This window comes from Lissotriton vulgaris, chromosome 1_1 (genome assembly GCF_964263255.1).
Source record: "Lissotriton vulgaris chromosome 1_1, aLisVul1.2, whole genome shotgun sequence".
NCBI lineage: Eukaryota > Metazoa > Chordata > Amphibia > Caudata > Salamandridae > Lissotriton > Lissotriton vulgaris.
The window spans coordinates 804,276,423-804,303,846 of record NC_141685.1 but is presented as its reverse complement, the minus strand read 5'-3'; the positions used below and the strand labels follow the sequence as shown (position 1 = coordinate 804,303,846).

Here is a 27,424-nt window from a genome sequence, read left to right as displayed (position 1 = left end):
ATCATTGGGTAGTAGAACATTTGTGAATCCCCCACAGACTCTGGAGCGTCCCCTCACGGAAATATGAGAAAAATGTGTGTTTTTAGCCAAAATGGTTCTGGAAAACAACTTAGTAAGATCAAAGCAAGTCACATTACTCTGGGCTCCTTCTGGTGTGTAGTTTTAAGAAATGTCCAGATTTTGCAAGTTTTCCAGGGTACCAAGTGTAATTGTTGGGCCCAAATTCTGCAGTCACCCACATTGCAAAAAAGTGTTGGTTTGGAATTTAAAATTTGATCTGTCCATTTTGCGCTTTAGGCCCTTTCCTGTAACAGGTGCTAGGCCAACCTACAGTAATCAAGAGGTTAAGGCAGTTGTAGACCCAGACAGTGCATGATGTAGAAAATAAGTCTGTTTCCCTGAAGTAATTGCCAATGGTTTCCACAGGCGTGCACAAATTAACCACTACTGCTTCTGCATTTCTGGCGGGGAGGGCCTTGTACAAGTACAGGCCTGCACATCCAAGCAGACTTTAGGCGCCGTGAGGACTTACATTTTGCTGCACTGATCCTATTGCATAATGTTATCAAAATAATTGAGCAGTACATGCCCCATCATATAGCTTTAATGATTGAACCAGGTAACATCATAGAAAGTGGATGAGAAATCCTGCAAGAAACATAAAAGCTATAGCTGCATCTAAAATATTTTAGAATGGCTGCCATCACATTTATTTTATTTCCTAATATCATCCCCATTCTTCCAGGGACCCTATTTCCTTGCCTCATACCCACTCTCCCTACTCCCCTCTCCTTCCTCCCTTTCTTCATGCTCCTACCTTAGATGATATCCATATATATGCCTTCCACATCATTACAATCCATTCCTTTGTCTTTTTTTTTAGCTTTACCTTCATCAGCCTCTCTCAGCTCACATGTTCCTTAGATCCCCCCCTTGTGAATGATGTGCCTATGTATATAGCACTCTATGTCATCCAACTCATGCCATGCGCTCTTTCTGAAACCTGTATGTATAGCCAATGTTGAATGCTTGCTTGATCATTAATTGATGGTTTTGCCTTTGCTCTTTCATTGAAATTGTGGTAGTGGCTTTCCAATATTTTATAACTTTTATTTTAGCCTTTGTAAAGCACTCTAACTCTGATGGGCTGTGTTAGCCCTATAAACTGCATAAGTAAATAATTAACCAAATAAAATATATCTCTCCCAGAAGTACACATAGTAGCCACAGTGATTAGCACCCAAATTACAATTCTAACCATTGTTTCTTTGTAAATGACGTCTCTAACCTCAGTTGTTTGCACAAAATGTATAGTTTTATGGTGGTTTTTGCACAATCGGGGATAATCTATAAAAAGACACGCATCTCCACTCCTACGATCGATGGAGGCCAGGGCCCAGATTCTGAAAACTGACAGTCAACGAAGTTCAGCACTCGAAAATGCTGCGCTGAGTTGTGTGATGGTGAGGGAGCAGGAGAGCGTCATAGTCATATAGAAGTGGCTCTCTCCTCCCCTCTCCCTAGTGCCTGTGCTGATTTCAGCTTTTGTAACGCTATCTAAGCCGACACTAAACCTTTTTTGGGATCAACAAACCAACGCAAATTAATATTTGTGTTGGTTTGCATGGACAGATAACACAAGGTGTGTGCGTGAGTCTAGCATACATTTTTGTACAGGAAGGGAAGCCTTCCTGTACAAAATACTACGCTTAGACCAGTGAAAATTATTTTCCTACTTTGTATGTGTGCTGCACAGTCTAGCATGCAAGCAAAGTCTGAAAAAGCACAGAGAAATGAAACTATTTCTCGGTTTTACGCCTGCTTTTCAGCGGTATTAATTTTTGGCGCTAAACCCTTTCTGCTGATGTTTGAGAATGGGGTTTAGCATCAAAAAGCATGGGTGGCAGATGGATATGCCCATGTAACACCCCCTTGACATAAAGTAACGCAAAGCAGCGTTTCACACTGCTTTACGCTACTTTTCCATGCAAAGCAACGTAAATACTAATTTGCGTTGGTTTGTTAATCTCAAAAATGGTTTAGCGTCGGTTTAGCATTGAAAAAGTAATGTCAACCCAACACTAAGCCTTTCAGAATTTGGGCCCAAGTGTCAGCTCATCTGAACACTCAGGCCCAGGTTGTGGCAACACAACGCAGCACTGAAAGATGCTGCACTGTATTGTCTGACAGGGAATGAGCAGGAGAGTGTCATATTCACATAGAAATGTCTCTCTCTTCCCCTCCCCCTAGAGCCGATGATGCTTTCAGCTGGCAAGCGCCACACACACACATCTGAGCGCCATAGTCCTAGGGTGTGTGCATGAGTCTAGCATAGGTTTTGTACATGAAGGGTATCCTTCCTGTACAAAATACTATGCTTAGGCAAGGAAGAAAGCCTTTCCTACTTTGTGCACATATATAAAATCAGTAAAGCACAGAAAAATTAAAAAAATTCTCAGTTTAGCGCCTGCTTTTCAGCAGCATTACATTTTTGGCACTAAAACCTTTCTATTGATGTTTGGGAATAGGGTTCAGCATAAAAAGGCATGGGTGGAAGCACTGGTATGCCCATGTACCACCCATGTAACGCCCCCTTGACGCAAAGTAATGAAAAGCAACAGTTTGCGCTCCTTTGCGTTACTTTTCCATATAAACCACAGCAAATACCAATTTGCTTTGGTTCGTGAATCCCAAAAAAGGTTTAGCTTCAGTTTAGCGTTACAAAAGTGATGCTAACCTGACACTAAACCTTTAAGAATTTGGGCCTCTGAGTCAGACTCCTAAAATCATTACAGTGCTAGCCACGTGTATAGCTGACGGTCCCTGAACTACACCAATGCAAGGCCCCTTGTGCCCGGTGTGCTCACAGTCTCCTGCAGTGTGCGGCTATGCAGTGCTACAGCTAGGTCTGTCAGCAGCTATGGAAAGTTCCATTTCAGTCCTTTTATGGACACCTAGTTTCAAGGCCTTCTTATCCTGCAACACTGCCTCGTTATTCCTCTGTTTAGACCGCCTAACGGAAATTGTGAACTCCCACCAAATACCGGACACGCACAAAATGGCAGCACGGTTCCAACAGAATGTTCAAGTCCAGGCGGATTGTGGTAACTGCACATAAATTCACCTCAGTAAAAGCTATGTGATCCAAAGCTTAACCCACCACTCCTAATTTCAAAATATTAATGAATCCCTAATTACTGACTACATCGACCATGGACGCCAAAGAGTTGCATCAAACGTTGGCAGATGTGGGACCAGAGTCGTAGTCAAGAAAAACGTTCTGTTTATTTGCTGACAGCAAGTACTATGTGCCTCTCCTCCATTTTGGGCACAATACAGGCGCTAACTAACAGCACCCACCTAATGGTGTCAGTACTGCATGCAGGAGCACAGGAAAGCCGGATGATGTTATTACTGAGCACAGGATGGTCGACCACGTCTTCACAGGGTGCAAGATGGCCCATTGTAAATACTGGGTACAGAAAGACCCATGCTGTTAGTAAAACATCTCAAAAGGTGGGATGATATCTGTACTATTTGTAGGGAGGGTAGATGATGTAATTACTATTTCAAACGTGGATAGGTGATGTCCGTAATGTTCAAGAAAAAAACAGATGGCACCAGTACGAGTTTTTAGGTTGAAGCCTACCAGACAGCTCAGCTGTCTCGTTTGCTAACGGTATCTTGGGGAAATTCAGGAAAACTTCCATGGGAATGGATTCCGCTAATTGTTTTCCAGTGTGTTTTGGGTTTGTAACTCACATGTTCTTGCTTTCCATTTGCTGGCTCTGTTTGTTTGTAGCTGTCCAGCTTGAGTTCATCCCTTCCCTTGCCCAAACCTTATTTACAGTATCCTTCTGAGTGCTCCCTGTCGGTACACAACCTTTACATCTTTTTCTTATTGTGTCACATTTGCTGTACTTTCAAAGAGAGAGGTCACATGTCAAGCTCTCTCTTCTAAGGGAGTTTGCTTTTTCTTTTTCTTTCTCTGACTTCAAAGTGAGAGGATTTATGTGACAATCATGCTGGGTACTGTGGGTAATTCTGAAGTGTGGTGAAAACAAGTATTTTAATACCATCAAAACAAATCAATACACTAGGTGATGACATTTCCACAAATCATAGTTTTCTCTCTGTATACGTTTATCAGTAAAACTGTATGCCTGTGCAAATGTAATGGTCATTTCAATTGATGATGCATTTCCTGTAATTGGCAGTGCGCTACCACCCCATGCATACTTCACTTTACCCCACTCTACTCTGCACCACTCCGTGCCACGGAACTCTGATTTTCAACACTCACTGACTGGTGAGCTCCATTCAGGGTGAAACTGGTCTTGGATTGCTTATGCTCTGGTTTGGTTTCTGGCCTTGCATTTTGGGTGGGACTGATTTGCATATGACCGTGTCTGAACTGAAGAGGCATGGTGTGCCAAATAAGATGTTGGATGCACTGACTAATGTGCTCATTTGGTTCTGTGGGTGTTTGGTTATGTAAGGAATCTGTTGCACCTTTAGACTTTAATCACTTTGCCAGCTATGTAGATTTAGTGCGGTGCTGTCTGGGAGTGTGGACAGTCTAACCCTTTCTCTTGCTATTGTAAGGGTTGTTATGTATGAGGAGTGTGGTGTATTGTGGGGATGTTCACTTTAACAACTATATGGCTTTGGTTCTTTGCTGTACATGTGATGGTTGAAAACGGTTTAATATAAAATGGTTTGTTTCCTCTTTAAAAGAGAATTGGGGAGAGGGTTCCAGTACAGTGGGCATCTCTCTTCAAAGCACAAGGTTTAGGAGCCTTGTCTGCTGTTATTGGTATGGGATGGTGGGTCAGTCATGTTCTGTAGGGACTGCACATTTTCCATATCTTTACAGCTGATGAAATGTGTGAGGCTTGCAGCGTTGATACATTTATTTATTGCATCATTTTACCATACATTACAATGCATGATGCTCACGTAATAGAATATTTTATATGAGTGTATTAAATCATTACAGTTTTAGACATTTGAACATTGCTCCCTCTTTCACATGGGAAAAGGGCAAGCGGCGGAGTCTTTGGTTTGTTAGTCAAGCCTGTTCTATCTTGTTTACCAACCAACCATTCTTCCTCTTTATTTGGAACAATTTTCCTTCTCATTTATTAGGTCAAGCACTCATCAATGATTCATCAATCTATCTATCCACTTTACTTTTTTCACCAGCACATTCAACCAAGCATCCGCTGCACAGCCAGCCATCTAGGCACAAATCCATCCTTAAGTTCTCTAAGGAAACCTTCCTCCCTTTCATCCATTGCCAACGTGCCAACCATGCCCCAAAAGTCACAAATTCACCCACCCATCTATAGAGTCATGAATTCCCTTACCAAGAGAGAGATGCATTCATCCGCCAGATTTTCACCAGTAATCTACACAAATATCGATCCATGTTTACACCATAATCCATCTTTCTTTAACTGTTCACTCTCCAATCAATCCATCTATTCACTCATTTATCAGTTCACCACCTCATTCACCCATCATTTACTCTTGCATCCATGAGCCAAAACACCCACTCGCACATCCAATGTGCATGCATTCTTCTAGCCACCTATTCATCCCTGTGTCAACAAGGCCATCTTTCTTCCCTTACACTCTTTCCCACCTCTGCATTTATCCATTCATGCATTTATCAAGCAATGACGTATGCATCCCCTTCTCACCCTACCACCAAGCCACCTAGTAATGTATTTGTCTACTAAGACTTTCATTTCCTCTGTGCTGAGGCCAATTAATTGGTTAATTAACATAAAAATCAAATTTGAATGCATATATTCTTTCTCTTTCCTCCACAGCCAGACTGCTTAAATTGACTATCTCTATATGGGACAGCTCTTCACACCCTTACTACGCAAAGGATTGTCAACATGAATTTTTGGGGAGCTCTCGTCTACCCTGCCTGGGTATTGCTGGTGCTCGCCTTCCAAGAAGCATCCACTGAGCCTATCCTTGACTCCAACTGCACCAGCGAGAGGGGCGTCACGTTCAGCCACGTCTACAAGATTGACCTTCCCAAGGCATCTCAGCTTCAGGTAGATACAGACGAGCCGTCCCCGAAGGACGACCCCCTGGTTCTTCTAGGGGGAGACGCTGGCGAAGAGCAGAACATCGTGTTCCGCCATAATATCCGGGTCCAGACACCCAAGGCCGACTGCGAGAGCTCGAGCGGCTTCCTCGCCCTGCTGGCCAGGTTTGAGAAGCTGGAGATGGAGCTGAAGGGAATCCAGGAGAGCTGTAGTTCTTCGGGGTGCTGTGGAGCTCAAGGTACTACAATACCCGCATTGATATCGCTTAATATGGCATTTATTAAAATTCCTTACTTCAATAGCTTCCTTTTTTTTTGCTGCACCAGCAGGTATATACTGTGATCTCAGCATGAATGATTTAAAAAAATCACTACGGCATATTTAGTAGAAAATGTCGGAGGGCGGAGCTAAGCCAAATTGGGCAGCACCCCGCTGTCCAACATTTTCAAACTGCAGGGATGCGTCTTATTGGCTATAATATGGGACACCCCTGTGTTTTCCCTAATGCTGGTACTAAAATTAGCTGCCTAGCACCAACATAGGCACCCTTGCACCATAGTGGAAGGGTACCTGCATTGCAGGGAATGATTGTGTGTTTATGTACAGGAAGGTGTACCTTCCTGCACATAAACAATCATTAATGGCTTTTTGCTCTTTCTATATGTGCTGCATGTTTCTGTACAGCACACCTACTTCTATATGCCAGACCTGGGACAGGCATTATCACCCTAGTTTAATATAAAAAAATATATATTTTTTTGACTGCGTGAAAGACCTTTCTTAACACACACACACAATTTAGTAACTGTGTCTACGAGGTGGGTCAACATCTCAATAAAGCTTTACTTGAAGGGACACTGCCTGTCTTATATTGTGTAGAGTAACGACCTTCAAACATTTTTCATGCCGTGCCCCCATCATGGAAAATAATTTAGTATTAAATCTTTTTATTGAGTGAACAAACATCGCAAAAAATACAGCGACTCGTGCTTGAGGAAGCACGGGCCTACCAATGATAATACATGCATGTAAGCAGGGCTGGAGTGAGCTCCATTCGTTGCGCGTTATACACAGCAAGCCGCCTACAACCCAACTGGGCCGGCCGCGTTTTAAAGGCTTAGAAGCCGTCCTCGGCTGCATTGTATCATGAAACAGAAAAAAACAGCCCCAATAAGCCCCCCCCCCCCACCTCCCCCACCACCCCCTCCTTGTCCACTGAGTAAAGAAACAAGCAATAAACTGACACCACTTTAAAGAGTTTCCTGGATGGCATCTCACCCCGAACCTTCCGCCTGTGTGGCTGTGTTTTGGGATCTGCAAGCGGGGTATCTGCAAGGCGCATTAGTCGCAGGTAGCGAGGACAGCTCAGTTCCCTGAACTCTCTCGTACGTAGGGTCAAGAACGGCCACTAGAGGTCTGCAAACTCTACACTCTTCCCCTCCCTTGCCAACGATAGTTTCTCCATTCCCAATACCGTCCAAAGCCTATACAGCCAACCAAGTTGTAGGGGGAGTTGAGCGTCTCTCCAGTGAGCCACAATATTCTGTACTACCGCCCCCAGCGCAATTGCTATAAGCCTTCCCCTCATGGATTTCAGGGGGTACATCAAGGTGTTAGGGAGGCCAAGCAGCACATAGGCGGGGAATTGGGGAAGTTGATTGTCTAAGTGCATGTCTATTAAGTCTAGGATTGAGGTCCAATAAGGTTGTAAACGCTTGCAGCTCCAAAGTAGGTGCTCCAGTGTGCCAAGCTCCCCACACCCTCTCCAGCAGCGATCACTAACTCAAGGGTCCCAGCAGTGCAGGCGGTCCGGCGTGTGGTACCAATAAGTGACCACTTTGGTCAGCGTTTCAGTAAGGCCCTTGTGGTAGGCCGAGTGTCTGGCTCTGTGGTATATGCCTTCCCACTCCTTGCGTGTGAGCTCTCTCCCCAGGTCCCTCTCCCACCTGGTCCTCCCTGCATTGTACGAGTAGATGTTGGTGAGAAGTAGGTGTTGGTACAGGTCAGAGAGCAACTTTTTATCGGATGTGCGCGTCAATAGCCATTTTTCATACGGTGTGCGGAATTGCTGCGCGCCAGGTTTGATCGACGGGTGTAGGACCCAATGTCGGACTAGCAAATAGGGCAAGCGGTCCGCCTCTGTATGCCATAGTCCTCTTTCACCTTCTGGAAGGGGAGGACACCGCTGAGGTCAAACATATGCCCTACATCCCTGCAGGGTGTTATCCTCCAAACCGCAAACGCCCGAGGGTCGAGGCCGGGGGAAAAGTCTGGGTTGTTGAAGAGCGGTGTCATCGGAGAGGGAAACGAGGTGAGACCCCGCCGGACCGCCACTCTGTCCCATGTGTCCAGGACCGTGCTCGTGATCTGCGACGCATTAAGATTGGGAGGTCTATGGCGGCGCGGTAAGAACAGAACACCCTGGAGTGGCCGACCTGCCACTGCCTGGTCCTGAAAGAGACAGTGTTTACTGGACTCTAATTGGTGCTATTCTACAAGCGTGCGCAGTTGGGCTGCCTGAAAGTATAAAGTAAGGTCGGGTATTCCCACTCTGCCGTGTGCGGGAGGGAGTACAGCAATCGAATCCTTAAAGTGCGGGCGGCGACCACTCCAAATGTAACGAGCCAGGTCTGATTGCGTCTTTTGAAGCCATCCCGCCGGTGGGCACAGAGGGTTATTTTGGCAGCCGCTATGCGGCCTAGCCAGGAGAATGTGAGGTGTCTCCATCTCCTAAATTCCTCTCTGAGACGCGAGCTGAGCCTCGCGTAGTTGGCGTCTGCCGTGGCTCGCACAGTCGGCGCCCGCAGGACCCCCAGATAGGGAATGGAAGAGTCAGACCACTGCAGGTCAAATTCAGCCTTGGCCTCCGCTAGTACGTCCGGTAACAGGGATATGTTCAGGGCCTCTGACTTCTCCACGTTGACTTTAAAGCCCGAGGCCAGTGCAAAGGTATGAAGCCCAACAAAGAGCGCTTGAAGGGGTTGCATCGGCTCCATCAGGGAGAGTAAAATGTCGTCTGCGTATAGACTGACTTTATGCGTATCACCACAGAACGGGATGCCATTAATAAGGTTGTGCTGCCTAATTCGTTGCGCTAACGGCTCCATGTACAGCGCGAAAAGTAGTGGGGAAAGAGGGCAGCCCTGCCTGGTCCCCCTGCCAATCGGGAACCGTGGGGAGGTATGGCCATTGACTCCGACCGTCGCAGTCGGCTGTTGATAACAGTTAAAAATACGGTTGCAGAGAGTCTCTCCCATGCCGAACCTCTGCAGCGCCAGGTCCAGGTAAGGCCAGTGCACTCGATCGAATGCTTTCTCAGCATCGATGGTGAGGAGCATGCAGCCGGTCTCGTCCGCGATCCAGCCTCTATTAAGTGGAGGACTCGCCTAGTATTGTCACTGGTCTGCCGTTGCGGAATAAAGCCCGCCTGATCGAGTTCCACTAATTGCTGCATATATGGGGCCAATCTATTTGCGATGATGCCCGTGTAGAGCTTAAGGTCGATGTTTAACAAGGATATTGGCCTGTATGAGCTACACCGAGCGGGGTCCCGGCCCGCTTTGGGTATCACCGATATAGCGGCCTCTAGCAGGTCTGGGGGTATGGCACCCAGCTGATCGAAGGTATTAAATAGGTCACGTAGCAGGGGGGCTATTTGTGGGCAGAACGTTTTATAGAAGGCCGCCGAGTAGCCGTCAGGACCCGGCGATTTGCCCAGTTTGAGGCGTGATATCGCTGATATTACCTCCTCTTGCCCTACGGGTCGATCGAGGAACTTCGCTTGAGCCTCATTCAAGGATGGGAGGGCAGCCCCCCGCAGGTAGTCGCAAATCGCCTGCAAATCCAATTGGTCTGCCGCATAGAGTCCAGCGTAAAAGTCCCCAAAGGCAGCGGCAATAGCCGCATCCTCCGTGACAGGATCACCTTGATTAAGCTGGAGTGCCCGAATGTGTTGTCTCTGCTGCTGCTCCTGCATCCTGCTCGCTAGCAGTCTCCTGCAGAGGTCCCCTCCGGTGTAATACGCATGCCTTAGCCGCAGGGCGGCGTACTCGGCCACATCCTGGTCTAGGGCTGCTAGCATCTTCCGCTCTATGCATAGCTGGCGCCACGCTCGGGCTGCCCCTGTGAGTTGATGCATTTGTTCCAGCTCTGCCACACGTTGGGCGATTTCGGCCCTCTTTTGCGCGTGTTCTCTGTTATTGGCTGTGGTCAGTGAGATAAATTCGCCTCGGAGGACCGCCTTGAGCGCCACCCATTGAGTAACTTTGGCGGTGTCTTCATTAGCATTGTGAGTGAGGAATTGGCAGCCTTGATCCGCTCTGTTATGGCCGGGCTCTGTAGTAAGCCGTCCCGTAAGCGCCAATGCCGCTGAGGGCCAGGCGTGGCTGGCATCAGAAAGGACGCCACCACTGGAGAGTGGTCTGACAGAGATGCCGGAAGTATCTCGACGTCTCGTGCGCGAGTCGCTAATTGGGAGGAGCACAGAAAATAATCGAGTCTTGCGTAGGTTTTATGGGCCGCTGAGTAGTGAGTGTATGCTGTGGCCTGTGGATGCGAATGTCTCCATAAATTGACCTGACCCAGATCTGCAAGGCGAGTTTGACCCATCCTGGACAATGCCCCCACTTGGCCAGATCGTTGACCAGAACGGTCCCCTGTGATGTGAAATACTAGGTTAAGGTCACCTCCCAGCACTAAGTGTGGATGCGTGTTGGCCGTGGCCCCCTCTAAGGCCCTATGTAAGAATGCCTCCTGACCTTCATTGGGTGCGTATATGGAGCCTATCAATAGTGTCTGCTCCGCTACGAGAAAGCGGTGGACCAGCAACCTGCCTTTGATCTCTGCCTCCTTCTGCAGGACCCGCCCCCCAAAGGATTTTGCCACCAGGATCGCTACTCCAGCCACCTTCCTGCTCGCAGAGGAGAAAAATTGCCATGGGAAGAAACGGGATTTAAGTCTATGGTGATCTTTGGGTAGTAGGTGCTCTCCTGCAGGAGGCAGATGTCTGCTTTAGAGTGTTCCAGGAGAGAGAGAATCGCCCTGCGTTTGACTGGGTTATTAAGCCCTCTCACGTTAAGTGAGAGAACAGTCAATGGTCGTGTCATCTTAAGCAGTCAGGTGGAGCGGCTACGTGTTGCGCTCGGTTCGTGGTGGTGAAAGGGGAAAAACAACCCCGCTCAGCACTCGTGGACAAGGAGGAAAAAAAAACCTGTGGACAGAGAGGACCCCCTGTTCCCTCTCCCCCCGAAGCACAACACCCCCCCAGAGCCCTCCCTAACCCCAACTCCCATCCCCCTCCCAAACTCCCGAAACCCCCCAACCATCAAAATAGTCCTGAGCCGGTCATATCCTTTTACAGGCCCTCGGAATGAGGTGGTGTCAGGAAACGTGGCACTGGCGATCCCAGCGGCCTCCCGTCCGGCCCCATTCAACCCCAACAACTTCAATGCTAATGGAAGAAGACCCCCCTCCCCTTCCACTGTGCATGAGGAAGAGACTCAGTCTTGTGTTGCAGTATCCTTGGACACCTCCTCGATGGCTGCTGCCTTCTCCTGTGCCACCGTCTCCGGGTCTGGCCTATGGGCCAGTCTGGACGCTCGTCGACGCCGCACTTTCTGTCAGCTCTACCCCGAGGAGTGGGGGGTTCTCTCCCACGAAGGGTTGTCTGCTTCCTCCCCGGCCCCTGAGGACACCTCTGATTCTATCTCTAGCAGGGGGCACGCGTCTGTCAGGGATCGGAACTGATGAAGTGCGCCGTTCCATTTGAAAACCAGGCGAAAGGGGTGACCCCAAGAGTAAGGGATCCCCTTCCCGTGGAGGAACGAGGTGACCACCTTGAATGTTTTCCTTTTTTGCAAAGTAATAGCGGAAAGGTCTTGATACAGCGCAATCTGAAGGTCTCAATAACGCAAGGGTTGTTTCCGGCGCGCTTCCTGCCTTATCCTCTCCTTCAGTGGGAAATCCGGAAGGAACGCCAAAATGTCCGGCGGAGGGGCGGGCGCCTTTCTTGCAAATCCCACTCTGTGAGCCCTGTCGATGCGTTTCACAAAGTCTTCCCCTTCACCCAAAACATCCCGAAACAAGCCCTGCAAGAACTGGGTGATGTCGCCCCCTTCCGCTTTGGACGATACACCCCGGATGCGTATGTTGTTCCTCCGGGAGCGATTTTCTAAGTCCTCCGCGTGGGCCTTCAGGTCCAGCTTCTGTTCCTGCAGGCGCAGCACCTCTTGCTGTAATTGCTCCACTTCCTCACTCCGCCTTTGGTCGGCCTCTTCGACAGCGGCCACTCTTTCACCCAGTCCATCGACGTCGCGGCTAAGCTCCCGATACTCTCCCACCATTTCCTGTTTTAGGGTCTGGTAGTCCTCCCGTAGGGAGTTGAACAGGGATTCCAGGAACATCCTGGTGACCGGGGCCCCCTCATCTTCTCGCTTTACTGAGTCCGTGGCCGCCGCAGGGCCCAGGGGGCTCTTGGTCCCCTTAGGTGCTCCCTTCGTCAACATGTCTGTGATGGTGCGCCCTCCCTTGCGTGATCCCCCCGACATGGCGGGCCTGCCGGATAAGTGCTCTCCGGGGCTCCCCTCCGAGGCTCAAGGTTGCCTCCCTCTGTCTCCGCTTCCACCAGGTGAGGGGGTCAGTCTGGCTCTGCGATGGCGGTCGCCCAGTTCCCAAGCTCAAGAGGGCCCTCACAGCCCAGTTTTAGCCCGCTCTCCACTGGGTGCTCGAGGAGCTCACCTGCGCCACGCTCCAGGCGTCACTTGTCTCGGGGGCCCCTCATGAAAGCTGCCTCCCGCCCATTAACCAGGGCCACAAAGAAGGTTCCCCCCAACCAGGTCTCGAGGGCTGAGGTATTCTCTACTAGCGGGCCGACCGTTGGTGCTGGTCTCCCACCGCCACTTCAGGGTTGTCTCATGCCTCTCTTAGGTCGCCAGGTAAGTTGGGAGCTACCGCAGGGACCTTCTCTGTGCAGGGGCAGGCCTCACCACTGCAAGCGTCCCACTCTATGTGCTGTTCTCGGGCCCCAGCGCTCCAGCCCCGTCTGCCGCCAGCTCAGTGCACTCACCCGGCCCGGTTAGGCACCTCCGCAGCAGTAGGCCTCCAGTCCCCGGCCTCGATTTGCAATGCGCCCGCCGGGCCTCAAATCGGCTACGCCTGTCCTCTGCTCGGCGTGTCTCGTCGACTCCCTCTGTGTCTCGCACCAGGGGGGGTCTTCCGGCGCTTCCCCCCGGCGGCCCCGGGGCAGGATCACTCTGTTCAACCCGGCTTAACTGAGAGTAGGCCCTCGAGCCGGGACCTCGATTGTGGCGCTCCCCGGGTGCGGGTGCTCGTTGCCCCAGGGAGTCTCTCACATCGGCGACTGCTGTGCGCTTCTCGGCTGCGGGGCCCTCGATGGCTGGGACGCCGCCCGCTGCTCACTTCTAGCGGCTCCGCTCGCACTCTCCAGCCCCGGTAGGCCACAGCCCGGGTGCACACCGCTCGTGGTCCGCGGCCGCTCCGTTGCGGCCGGATCTCCAAGTTTAGGTGTCGTCGCCGCTTCGGCCGCTCTGTCGAGGGGCACACTGTGGTTTCTGCATCGGGGGCCCTCAGCTGAAGGCACCGGAGGGGGGGGGGGTCTAGTGCTGCTTATCGGGCGTTTACCGGGGCCGGGTTCGGGAGCCTCTTCAGCACACGTCCGCTGCGGTCGCCATCTTGGCCACGCCCCCCATGGAAAATAATTTAATTGGACCCCCATAAATTGACAAACATATTTTCTTACAATTATTCTATGAAATATTAAATACTGCAAGCATGTTAAAGAATGATGGAGACTGAGGGCTCACCCCATATAAATATAGATACTACTGATTTGTAGTGGTGCTTTTCAATTTCTGACACTAAATATATACAGGGTAAATCATAGCAAGCAGGTCAAACACTTAAAGTGGGATTGCGGATTAGAGAAACACATTAAAAGAATTACCCAACAGGTTCAGTCTTATATTTTTCAATAAGCCCTAAATGTGAGATTGGAAAAAATGTTAAATGAAAAAAATCAAAATTTGTAAGGGACTCTAATAAGTGTCAAAGAAGTTTTAACAAAAATAGATGTTCACTCTTGCTGTTTACTTATTCACATTGTTATACCCAGTTCCCAACTCTCCCTATTGTTATTTGTCATATGTTATGCTGCTGTCATGGCTTTTCAGCCGAAAGGGCTTTGCATACTAGCATTTTTGGCCCCATGCTCACAATGTTAAAAGCAAAACTACAAGCTCCAAAAAACAACGTGATTTTGCCTAAAATACTAGAATAGTCTGATGGTCTTTTACAATAAGTGGGACCAACTGGCAATCCTGAACCTATTTGTCAAGGCCATTGGTAGTGGCTGAAAAGCGCTATCGGCAGATTTCGTTATATTGTTTAGAAACTCACAGCTTGGCACCGCAATAGGAGTCCGTGCCCGCTTCTTTGTTGAAGTTATCACAGATGGGATCGTTTGTTGTATATATGTGTATATATATATATATATATATATATATATATATATATATATATATATATATATATATATATATATATATATATATATATATATATATATATATATATATATATATATATATATATATATATATATATATATATATATATATATATTCACTGAAAAAACCATAGGTTTCACACCAGTTATAGTTAGCTGGAAATGTTACTGACATAAAACCATTGAAATTCCCACGTTATAGTTAGTTGGACTCACTATAACTTGCGCGCCTGCAATGCACTGCGGATGACGTCACATATTACATCACTCATGACATGGTCAGTGACATCACTCATGACACCATCCAATGAATGTGTGTCTTTCAGAAAAATAAATATGTTTTACATATGTATTTGTAAAGGTCGACGGAAGAATACATTTTTAAATAAGTGTCTAAATGGATGTTTAAAAAAAAAAAAATTTGATTAGTTAACTGGCTTATTAAGTGTATCTTAGTGAATACATATATTAGCGAAGAATTTCTAAATAATTAAATATATGTATCAGTGTTTCACTTTGTGTATAAGTGGCTGCATGGGTTGGTGACCGACTCACTGTTTGTATGTGTTTTGAAGACAGCATATGTGCAGGACTGTATGGGTGGATTTGTGTGTATATGTGTGTGTTAGTGAGTGAATGCCTGCCTCACTAGTGTCTTTATGAGTAACTCTAATTAAAGAGAGGGACCCAAAATACCAAAGGGGTAGGGTACCAAAAGACAGTCTGTCATAAAATGTAGTCCCCTTTGGAATGATAATAAACAGTCAGACACACTTACATACAGCGCCTTACTAATTGGTGCATTTTTCTAAATAAGAGCAATGCTAAGAGATGATGCAAAAATTAGTCAGAAATCATAAAAAGTACACAGTTTAATAATTTTGTAAAATTTTTTTTACATTAAAAAAGGATAAACCATATATCCTAATACAATATATGCAGATAATGATAACACAGTGGGAACAAAAAACAACACAGTGGTTAAAAGATAAAACAGGGATACAATAGTGTAATCTCGGTAAATCATATTCCAATTTTGTAATTCATATCTCTCCAATTGGAAAAGTTGTACAATCCAATGATTTAGTGTATCCCAATACACAAGGGCATCGACGCGTTTCGGTTTTGGCAAATTAAATTTTCAAGCCAACACCTTCGTCAGGATGAAATTTTAAAAAAGTTCCCACAGTATAAGACACATCTGCAAAGAATATAAAAGAATATAATATCAAAACATTGGCACTAATATACCATTGCTTACCAAATACAGCATCATCATAACATAATTGCTCGAAAAAGAAGAAATACACACTAATCTCTATAGCACATACCTATCCATTCAAAACAAAATCTTCAATATGAAGAATATGAAGAAAATCTCATGCATTTAAAATAAGAAGATTATGACCATTCTAAATTTTCGGTCGAAGCTTGTAAATCAGACATAAGCTATGCTCATACCTCACATCAGTAAACAATATAGCAGCTAGGGAAAGGTCACCACATGGGTATACTTTCTTATCACATTAACCCATCATCCCTATATTAGACAAGAATTACCTCATACAGTAGGTAGCCACAGGCCAAAATTTTGGTCCTTCCAATATTATGTCACAATGTAGGAGGTGATTGAATACACAGCTAAATACTGTCACCTGTGAAATTAGTACATAGTATGAATTAAATACAGACGGTTTATTTTCCTTTTTACTGGCATCATTAATTTTTGTATAAAAAATGCTCACCCGTGAGGACTAGGTGATATATTTCGTCTCTCGGTGCTTAGCAGGTAGAATATTAGTGAGGTAGAAGACAGCTTGCCATCTGTCTAAAGATAAATTGCGAATTGCAAATTGCAAAGATAAGAATCTCAAATTAATTTGAGATTCTTATCTTGTTTAATATATAAATATAATATATAAACCCTCCCCAATCCTCACCCAGCACCTCCAAAAGAAAGCAACCCACTCCATCGGGTCCAGAGACACGTGAGATGGTCCCAAACATACAACACCAGTTTGGGCAATACAAGATCACTTGTATATTTTGTGGTAAAACAATTACCTATGGTGAGCAAAGCATAAAGCTCATCAACCGTACTGGTGACAACCACAATTGCCCCAAAAAACCTGAATTTTTTCCTTATTTTTTTTTGCTCCAGTTAGCCGTTCACAATTTCCTGTTTTTTGTTTCTCCCCATAAAAATAACAAAAAAAATATTAAATTGTTCATAAAAGCCAAAAAAGTCTAAAATATTCAAAAAAACAAAAAAAAAATATAAAACAACAAAAAAAAGTAAAAAAACAGTTTTTTTAGAACTACCTCCAATTTATAAAAAAAGCTACATTTTTTTAAAACTCTGTCATTCTTTTTTCCCCATGTTATGCTCCCCAGTACGCTCCCCGGTGCGCGTACCGGGCGCTCCCCCCGCGCAAATTGAAAAAATATTTTTTTTGTTTTTTGCCCCGCGGGGCCCTTTTATGGCCCCCACATCAAACCTAGGGGGTCAGGGGGGGTCTACTCTGTCCCCTTTTGGTCATTTCCCCCTTTGTTTTTGTCACCTCTTGTGTCTCGATCCTACCGAGACACAAGATGGCGGCCGCTCCGGACTGTTTGGAATGTTGACAGACACCCGAGAGCCAATCAGCTTTCCGCGCGCGAACTCGCGTAGTGCGCTGGTACGCGCCCCGGTGCGCGTACCGGGGCGCGCTTATAGATATATATATTTTTTTGAACCTAAATTACTCAAAATCCACTGGAGCACATATCTTGAGACATAGCAAAGGCACATCGGGCTACCAGTCCCTACAATTTTACCAAGTTTGGTGGAAATCCATTCAGCCGTTCGGACTAAAAGTGAGTTCGACCGCCCTATGGAAACTAACATGGGGAAAACATGTTTTGCGACCCCCCTTTTATCTCGGCCCCCGCTTGACGAATCCACCCCAAACTTTCAAGGAAGGAGCGGAGCGCCGCAAGGCAAATTTGAGGAAAATTTCAGGCAGATTCCTCAACCAGCGCCAAAGTTATTCCCAATAGAATGTTGTGAATTCCCTATACAAAATAATCCTAACTATAACTACCTACTGGCGACCGCCAGTAGGTAATATATATATATATATATATATATATATATATATATATATATATATATATATATATATATATATATATATATATATATATATATATATATATATATATATATATATATATATTAATCCAAAGTGATCCTTCAAAGCCTGAGAGCGCTCGACAGCGTGTGCACTACCCAAGAGCTGGATCCAAGCCCCAGAATTAATTTTGAACAAAGGGGGGCGGCACAACTGGATACTAAATTCAGCTTTTATTCAACAAAACACTCCACCATCACGTTTCACCTCACGGCTTTTCTCACGGTCAGTGAGTCCTTCCTTGCTTTTGGTTTAAGTACTGCCCCATATTAGCCATTAAGTGGCATTATGGGATATGTAGTTTTACAAGCAACATGTTGCACACATTTAAAAAAAATTGAAATTAAACAAAGGACTAGTGTGCTGAAATTATCAGAGTGTAGTACTCTAAGCATCATAAGTTATTTGCACTTAGGGCTTTATATTTTACAGTCCATAATTTTAAGGATTTTTAGGGTATAGTACCCTAGTTACAGTTCATCAAAAGTTCAACTGGGCATTTCCTCACTCCAGATGTAAATGGAGGTCTTCTCCAAAGTTCATGCCTCTGGGATGTTTTGTGCGGAATTGAATTATTAGACGGGATTCCATTTGTCTTAAGAGACGCACTGTGTCTCCTCCTCTTTCAAGTTTTGTCAGCATTCTTAATCCATAGAAAGTCATGGCTCGCCAATCCCCATTTTGACACGATTTCAAATGTTTGGCTGTGGCATACAGTAGATTGGAATTTTTCACAGCCCGGATATGCTCCAAGATTCTTTTCTTTAGCATGCATGTTGTTGAGCCTATGTATTTCATGCCGCATTTGCATTCGATTACATACACTACATTTTTGGATGTGCATGTAATGTATTGCTTGATTGGCACCTCTTTTCCGTTGGGTTCATTCACACTCTTCATTTTTTTGCCTATCTTGCAGGCCTTGCACGAAGTACAGGGTTTGAAGCCCACATTTTGTTCCATCCACCACTTTTGTTTTTCTTGCATTTGAAAGTGGCTTTTTACCAGCAAATTTTGCAATGAAGTGTTCTTTTTATATGTGATAGACGGGTGTTTTCCAACTAATGTCCCAATGTCTGGATCGCTGGTTATTAGGTGCCAGTATTTTTTCAATTTTTTAGCAATCAGCCCACTTTCCTTATTGTAGGTGGTTATGAATCTCGGGGGATCCTTGTCCTGTGGGGTTTTTTCTTTTTCAATGAGAGTTTCAGCTCTGCTGACTTTGTCGACTTTCTTTTTACAGTTGGTTAATACATAGTCTTTGTACCCTCTGGATTGGAATCTGAGTTTACTTTGATGGATTTTATTTTCCGCGTCTTCCATTTTCGAGCAATTTCTCTTAAGTCGAATGTATTCGCCATACGGAATGCTTTTTAGCAGGGATTTAGGGTGAAAACTGGTCCCATGAAGGACACTGTTGGTCGCTGTCTTTTTTCGGAATAACGTGGTTTCCAGTTTTCCTTCTGAAACATAGACTTTAGTATCCAAGAAGTCTATTTCTTTTCTGTTGGTCGCACATGTGAACTGAAGCCCCATCTCATTTTGATTTAATTTGATGAAGAACTCTTGAAACTGTGCGTTGGACCCATTCCAAATCAGGAAAAGGTCATCAATATATCTGACCCATAATGTGATTCGGTCAAGCTCTTTTTGTTCAAAGTTATTCCATATCAGCATTTTCTCCCAATAGCCCATGGTGATATTGGCGTAATTGGGAGAGAAAGAAATTCCCATGGCCGTGCCACATTCTTGTTTATACAGCTCGCTGTTAAATAGAAACACGTTATTGGTCAGGCATAGCTCTATCATCTTGAGGAGCATGTTTGTATGTTGCAATTCCTTGATGTTGCGTTGATTTAAGAAATATTTGCAAGCTTTTAAGCCTATGTCATGCCTGATTGAAGTGTACAGTGACACAGCATCTATTGTCACCAGTAGATAGTTAGGATTCCATGGTATATCCATTAGGATTCTAAGAAAGTCTCCGGTGTCCTTGAGGTATGATGGCATACTTTGGGCAATCGGAGCGAGAAAGCTATCCACATACCTTGAAACTTTTTCATATAGTGAATCACATGAGGACACTATGGGTCTGCCAGGTGGATGAATTAGTGTCTTATGAATTTTGGGTAAGAAATACACGCATGGAGTGATGGGATGCTCCATGGTCATGTATTTACGCTCTTCCTCATTAATCAATCCTTTTGCCTGCCACAATGTAAGTAGTTCCTTCAAATCCGACATCATTTTGCCTATAGGATTTGTTTTCAACTTGCTATAATGTTGTTGGACATTAAGTTGGCGTTCTGCTTCTTGAATGTAATCCTTGGTCTCCTATATCACGATATTTCCCCCTTTGTCGGCGGGTTTAATCGTTATACCAGGGTTGTCCATCAAGTTTTGGAGTGCCTTTCTTTCTTTGATGGATAGGTTTTGTCTTTTGTTGTCTTTGACTTTGATGAGATTGTCAAGCTCTTCCATCAGGGCATCCGAAAACAAGTCGATTTTGTTGCCAGGCGACAGGACTGGACAGTATCGGGATTTATTTTTTAGTCCTGTGTTTTTACTCAAGTTGGTTTGAATGTTCATTTGCTCCAACATTTGAGTGTCCGATATGACATTTCCTTCAGGATTGAACATTGCCTCAAATGTGTCTCTTAAATCGGAGATTTGTTCAATGGTAGTGGTAACGTTGTCCTCCGTTGCTTCTTCTATGTTGTTATTCATGCTTTCTGGTGTAATTCGATTTGCATGAATTATGGCCAATTTTAGTTTCCTTACAAACTTGTACAGGTCAATTTTCGTTTGTGGGTAGTCAAAATGAGCTTCTGGGCAGAAGGATAAGCCTTTATTTAAAACGTTCTGTTCCTCTTGTGTGAGTTGGTATTGAGAGAGGTTAACTATAAGATTGGTTACTTCCTGTTGCGCAGGGGGTACTGCCTTCTTTCTTTGCTTGGACCGGCGGGTTTTTCTGGTGCTGGTGAGGGATTTGGTTGGTTTTGGGCACCTCTGCCTCTTCCCCTTCCTCGATTGCGAAAGTGCGTTCTTGCTCTTCCTCCCCCTCTGGTGATGTCTTTTTCCAAGTTCACCATTTTCACCTCCTCTAAAATATTGAAGTTTTTTGCCATTTCACCTGTAGCTTCAATAAGGCTTGCATCCGATTCGCTGCCACTTGAGACCTGTATGTTAGACGGAAAGTTCTTTTTGAGATTGTCATAGCGCCGTGCAAAGGTTAAAATGCGGCCGTGTACATAGTCAAGTTCATCTCTTTTAAACTTCCGTTCTTTACGTTCTTGTATATCAGTTTCGTATGCCTCTAGTCTATTTTCCATTTCTGATCTCATCTTGTTGACTTCATCCTGTTTAGTTTCTTTAGAAACCAGGTCTTCGATTTCTTTGATCTTGATTGTAATTTCATCAATGTCCAATTTAGCATGTTTAATAAGTATGCGCATCATATTCAGGGAACACCTTTGCACGGCGCTATGACAATCTCAAAAAGAACTTTCCGTCTAACATACAGGTCTCAAGTGGCAGCGAATCGGATGCAAGCCTTATTGAAGCTACAGGTGAAATGGCAAAAAACTTCAATATTTTAGAGGAGGTGAAAATGGTGAACTTGGAAAAAGACATCACCAGAGGGGGAGGAAGAGCAAGAACGCACTTTCGCAATCGAGGAAGGGGAAGAGGCAGAGGTGCCCAAAACCAACCAAATCCCTCACCAGCACCAGAAAAACCCGCCGGTCCAAGCAACGAAAGAAGGCAGTACCCCCTGCGCAACAGGAAGTAACCAATCTTATAGTTAACCTCTCTCAATACCAACTCACACAAGAGGAACAGAACGTTTTAAATAAAGGCTTATCCTTCTGCCCAGAAGCTCATTTTGACTACCCACAAACGAAAATTGACCTGTACAAGTTTGTAAGGAAACTAAAATTGGCCAAAATTCATGCAAATCGAATTACACCAGAAAGCATGAATAACAACATAGAAGAAGCAACGGAGGACAACGTTACCACTACCATTGAACAAATCTCCGATTTAAGAGACACATTTGAGGCAATGTTCAATCCTGAAGGAAATGTCATATCGGACACTCAAATGTTGGAGCAAATGAACATTCAAACCAACTTGAGTAAAAACACAGGATTAAAAAATAAATCCCGATACTGTCCAGTCCTGTCGCCTGGCAACAAAATCGACTTGTTTTCGGATGCCCTGATGGAAGAGCTTGACAATCTCATCAAAGTCAAAGACAACAAAAGACAAAACCTATCCATCAAAGAAAGAAAGGCACTCCAAAACTTGATGGACAACCCTGGTATAACGATTAAACCCGCCGACAAAGGGGGAAATATCGTGATCCAGGAGACCAAGGATTACATTCAAGAAGCAGAACGCCAACTTAATGTCCAACAACATTATAGCAAGTTGAAAACAAATCCTATAGGCAAAATGATGTCGGATTTGAAGGAACTACTTACATTGTGGCAGGCAAAAGGATTGATTAATGAGGAAGAGCGTAAATACATGACCATGGAGCATCCCATCACTCCATGCGTGTATTTCTTACCCAAAATTCATAAGACACTAATTCATCCACCTGGCAGACCCATAGTGTCCTCATGTGATTCACTATATGAAAAAGTTTCAAGGTATGTGGATAGCTTTCTCGCTCCGATTGCCCAAAGTATGCCATCATACCTCAAGGACACCGGAGACTTTCTTAGAATCCTAATGGATATACCATGGAATCCTAACTATCTACTGGTGACAATAGATGCTGTGTCACTGTACACTTCAATCAGGCATGACATAGGCTTAAAAGCTTGCAAATATTTCTTAAATCAACGCAACATCAAGGAATTGCAACATACAAACATGCTCCTCAAGATGATAGAGCTATGCCTGACCAATAACGTGTTTCTATTTAACAGCGAGCTGTATAAACAAGAATGTGGCACGGCCATGGGAATTTCTTTCTCTCCCAATTACGCCAATATCACCATGGGCTATTGGGAGAAAATGCTGATATGGAATAACTTTGAACAAAAAGAGCTTGACCGAATCACATTATGGGTCAGATATATTGATGACCTTTTCCTGATTTGGAATGGGTCCAACGCACAGTTTCAAGAGTTCTTCATCAAATTAAATCAAAATGAGATGGGGCTTCAGTTCACATGTGAGACCAACAGAAAAGAAATAGACTTCTTGGATACTAAAGTCTATGTTTCAGAAGGAAAACTGGAAACCACGTTATTCCGAAAAAAGACAGTGACCAACAGTGTCCTTCATGGGACCAGTTTTCACCCTAAATCCCTGCTAAAAAGCATTCCGTATGGCGAATACATTCGACTTAAGAGAAATTGCTCGAAAATGGAAGACGCGGAAAATAAAATCCATCAAAGTAAACTCAGATTTCAATCCAGAGGGTACAAAGACTATGTATTAACCAACTGTAAAAAGAAAGTCGACAAAGTCAGCAGAGCTGAAACTCTCATTGAAAAAGAAAAAAACCCACAGGACAAGGATCCCCCGAGATTCATAACCACCTACAATAAGGAAAGTGGGCTGATTGCTAAAAAATTGAAAAAATACTGGCACCTAATAACCAGCGATCCAGACATTGGGACATTAGTTGGAAAACACCCGTCTATCACATATAAAAAGAACACTTCATTGCAAAATTTGCTGGTAAAAAGCCACTTTCAAATGCAAGAAAAACAAAAGTGGTGGATGGAACAAAATGTGGGCTTCAAACCCTGTACTTCGTGCAAGGCCTGCAAGATAGGCAAAAAAATGAAGAGTGTGAATGAACCCAACGGAAAAGAGGTGCCAATCAAGCAATACATTACATGCACATCCAAAAATGTAGTGTATGTAATCGAATGCAAATGCGGCATGAAATACATAGGATCAACAACATGCATGCTAAAGAAAAGAATCTTGGAGCATATCCGGGCTGTGAAAAATTCCAATCTACTGTATGCCACAGCCAAACATTTGAAATCGTGTCAAAATGGGGATTGGCGAGCCATGACTTTCTATGGATTAAGAATGCTGACAAAACTTGAAAGAGGAGGAGACACAGTGCGTCTCTTAAGACAAATGGAATCCCGTCTAATAATTCAATTCCGCACAAAACATCCCAGAGGCATGAACTTTGGAGAAGACCTCCATATACATCTGGAGTGAGGAAATGCCCAGTTGAACTTTTGATGAACTGTAACTAGGGTACTATACCCTAAAAATCCTTAAAATTATGGACTGTAAAATATAAAGCCCTAAGTGCAAATAACTTATGATGCTTAGAGTACTACACTCTGATAATTTCAGCACACTAGTCCTTTGTTTAATTTCAATTTTTTTTAAACGTGTGCAACATGTTGCTTGTAAAACTACATATCCCATAATGCCACTTAATGGCTAATATGGGGCAGTACTTAAACCAAAAGCAAGGAAGGACTCACTGACCGTGAGAAAAGCTGTGAGGCTGAAACGCGTTGGTGGAGTGTTTTGTTGAATAAAAGCTGAATTTAGTATCCAGTTGTGCCGCCCCCCTTTGTTAAAAAAAAAAATATATATATATATATATATATATATATATATATATATATATATATATATATATATATATATATATATATATATATATATATATATTCAACAAATACTGCTCACACAGTGAAGCGCCCACTCGATGTTAAGTCTTTCACCTTTACTAGCATTAACCGGCAACAGCGTGTTCAGCACAGAGACATGTGCAATATTTCTTCAAGCCTTGTGCCGACGTGTTTCTGGAGGTATTTCTCCCTTCCTCATGGCTGGCTCAGGAGGCAAGTAACAGCTGCCTTAGATTTGGTGCTTTAAATTCTGTGTAGTCCCCACCTACATGGGCGTGCTGGGAAGTAGCATCTTGGTTAATGTAGTTCTGTAGTAGTTTAAAACAGCATTCACTTTACCTTCCACATTAAAAATCCATCAGGTTGCTTGCATCACCTTGCGCCGAGCGCACTGTTTACTTGTGCCGAATTGATGGGTGACATCGTTCCCAAACGGTGTCCCAGGTGTGGAACACCAGGACCTGCACAGCAGGCAGGGGGGGGCAACTTTGTGACCGGAGCGGGCCACTAGAAATCCAAGAAAAACTGCTCACAGAGTGAAGCGCCCACTCGATGTTAAGTCTTTCACCTTTAATAGCATCAACCGGCAACAGCGTGTTAAGCACACAGACACGTGCAATATGTCTTCAAGCCTTGTGCCGACGAGTTTCTGGAGGTATTTCTCCCTTCCTCATGGCTGGCTCAGGAGGCAAGTAACAGCTCAAGGGTATTGCCTTGATATATATATATATATATATATATATATATATATATATATATATTATATATATATATATATATATATATATATATATATATATATATATATATAACGCCACTATGCCCCAAATTGGACCAACCTTGTTTGCCGTCGGAAGACATTAGGGGTAATGGCTGCCGCCTCGGACCTGCCAGGGTAGGGCTCCGCGCAACCTTTAAAGTGGGTCAGCGAAGGAACGTGATGCAATCGGCAGAAAGCTGACAACAAAACGAACATCACCAGATTTGGCATTTTACCCACTGGAGGGTTAGCAAGGTGCAAAACCACAAGTCCCACAATGCCATACCACCCATGAGGTCCAATAGGGACCGAGTATAAAATCAGTCATTGGTTGGGATGCAGAGGATGAGCAACAAAATAAATGCCGAACTGGTTACCTTTGATGAAGGTCGCGGTGACGACTGAAACACGTCAGGTGTGATGTTTTTAAAAATGCCGAAAGAATAAAAGAAGTGTTCTTCCATCACGTGAGTGCGCCTTTCCTTTGCGAGAGTAGGAACTTTTGTGACTATATAATTCGGCTTGGTCCCGACGACAAGGACGCACCACCCGACAAGAGCGCCACAATGCCCCACATTGGACCAACCTTGTTTGCCGTCGGAAGACATTAGGGGTAATGGATGCCGCCTCGGACCTGCCGGGGTAGGGCTCCGTGCAGCCTTTAAAGTGGGTCAGCGAAGGAACGTGATGCAATCGGCAGAAAACTGACAACAAAATGAACATCACCAGATTTGGCATTTTACCCACTGGAGGGCTGGCAAGGTACAAAACCACAAGTCCCACAATGCCATACCACTCAGGAGGTCCAATGGGGACTGAGTATAAAATCAGTCATTGGTTGGGTTGCAAAGGTCGAGCAACAAAATAAATGCTGAACTGGTTACCTTTGATGAAGGTCGCGGTGACGACTAAAACGCGTTAGGTGTGATGTTTTTAAAAATGCCGAAAGAATAAAAGAAGTGTTCTTCCATCACGTGAGTGCGCCTTTCCTTTGCGAGAGAAGGAACGTTTGTGACTATGTAATTCGGCTTGGTCCCGCCGGCAAGGACGCACCACCCGACAAGAGCGCCACAATGCCCCACATTAGACCAACCTTGTTTGCCGTTGGAAGACATTAGGGGTAATGGCTGCCGCCTCAGACATGTGGGGAAGGGCTCTGCGAAGCCTTTAAAGTGGGTCAGCGAAGGAACGTGATGCAATCGGCAGAAAACTGACAACAAAACGAACATCACCAGATTTGGCATTTTACCCACTGGAGGGTTAGCAATGTGCAAAACCACAAGTCCCACAATGCCATACCAACCAGGAGGTCCAATGGGGACCGATTATAAAATCAGTCATTGGTTGGGATGCAAAGGTCGAGCAACAAAATAAATGCTGAACTGGTTACTTTTGATGAAGGTCGAGGTGACGACTGAAACGTGTCAGGTGTGATGTTTTTAAAAATGCCGAAAGAATAAAAGAAGTGTTCTTCCATCACGTGAGTGCGCCTTTCCTTTGCAAGAGGAGGAACTTTTGTGACTATATATATATATATATATATATATATATATATATATATATATATATATATATATATATATATATATATATATATATCATGCTGGCGATTGAGAAAAGAATAAAGCCCTAAAATACTGACTTTGAAAACGCACTACTGTGGTCTGTACCTGAGGGTAATGGAGATTCCGGGAATTCAGGACTCACGGTGACATATATCTCGGCCGCGAAGATGCCCGCTGCATATCTCGCAGATCTGGCGCGTGGAAGTATCGAGCGCTATGGAGCGGAGGGGCCGCTTCGAGAATTATTGTTATGGACAGTACAGCAGTGGTTTCCAGTTCCACCCTTACCCACTGGGGAAATACCGAAAAACAGTACAGACAGTGGCGGCATCTATACCAGGGGTGAGACACTAAGAAAACCAGAATGCTTTGCATGCATACGCCTATTAAGGCGGGCCTTCAAATACTTATCAGGCGTGTCTCATCGCGCTTGCTGCTTTCTGCTTATTCGCCCGTGATCAAGAACATTCATTGTTTGAAACGCGTTGGGCTTAACATGTAGAGTGGGACTACGATCTGCTGTACTGAAAATCTCGAAATAAAGGCTTTGAACTCTTCGCTGAGGCATCTTCACGTGGGGCAACCTTTGTTTGATATATATATATATATTTATTCACTGCAAAAACCAAAGGTTACAGGTACATTATAGTTAGGCTCAGATTTCACTCGCACAAACCAATAGGAATTTGGCAGTTATAGTTACCTGAGCTA

General features: G+C 44.7%; 1 protein-coding gene across 1 annotated transcript in view; it reads left to right on the top strand.

Moving 5' to 3' along the window:
• TNN (tenascin N) overlaps positions 1 to 27,424 on the top strand; it is a 157,783-nt gene that overhangs the window by 13,356 nt on the left and 117,003 nt on the right. The window contains exon 2 of the mRNA XM_086956638.1: positions 5,838 to 6,306. Coding sequence (XP_086812764.1) covers positions 5,910 to 6,306 — 397 coding nt within the window. The 5' untranslated portion in view covers positions 5,838 to 5,909. The remainder of the gene's footprint in view (positions 1 to 5,837; positions 6,307 to 27,424) is intronic.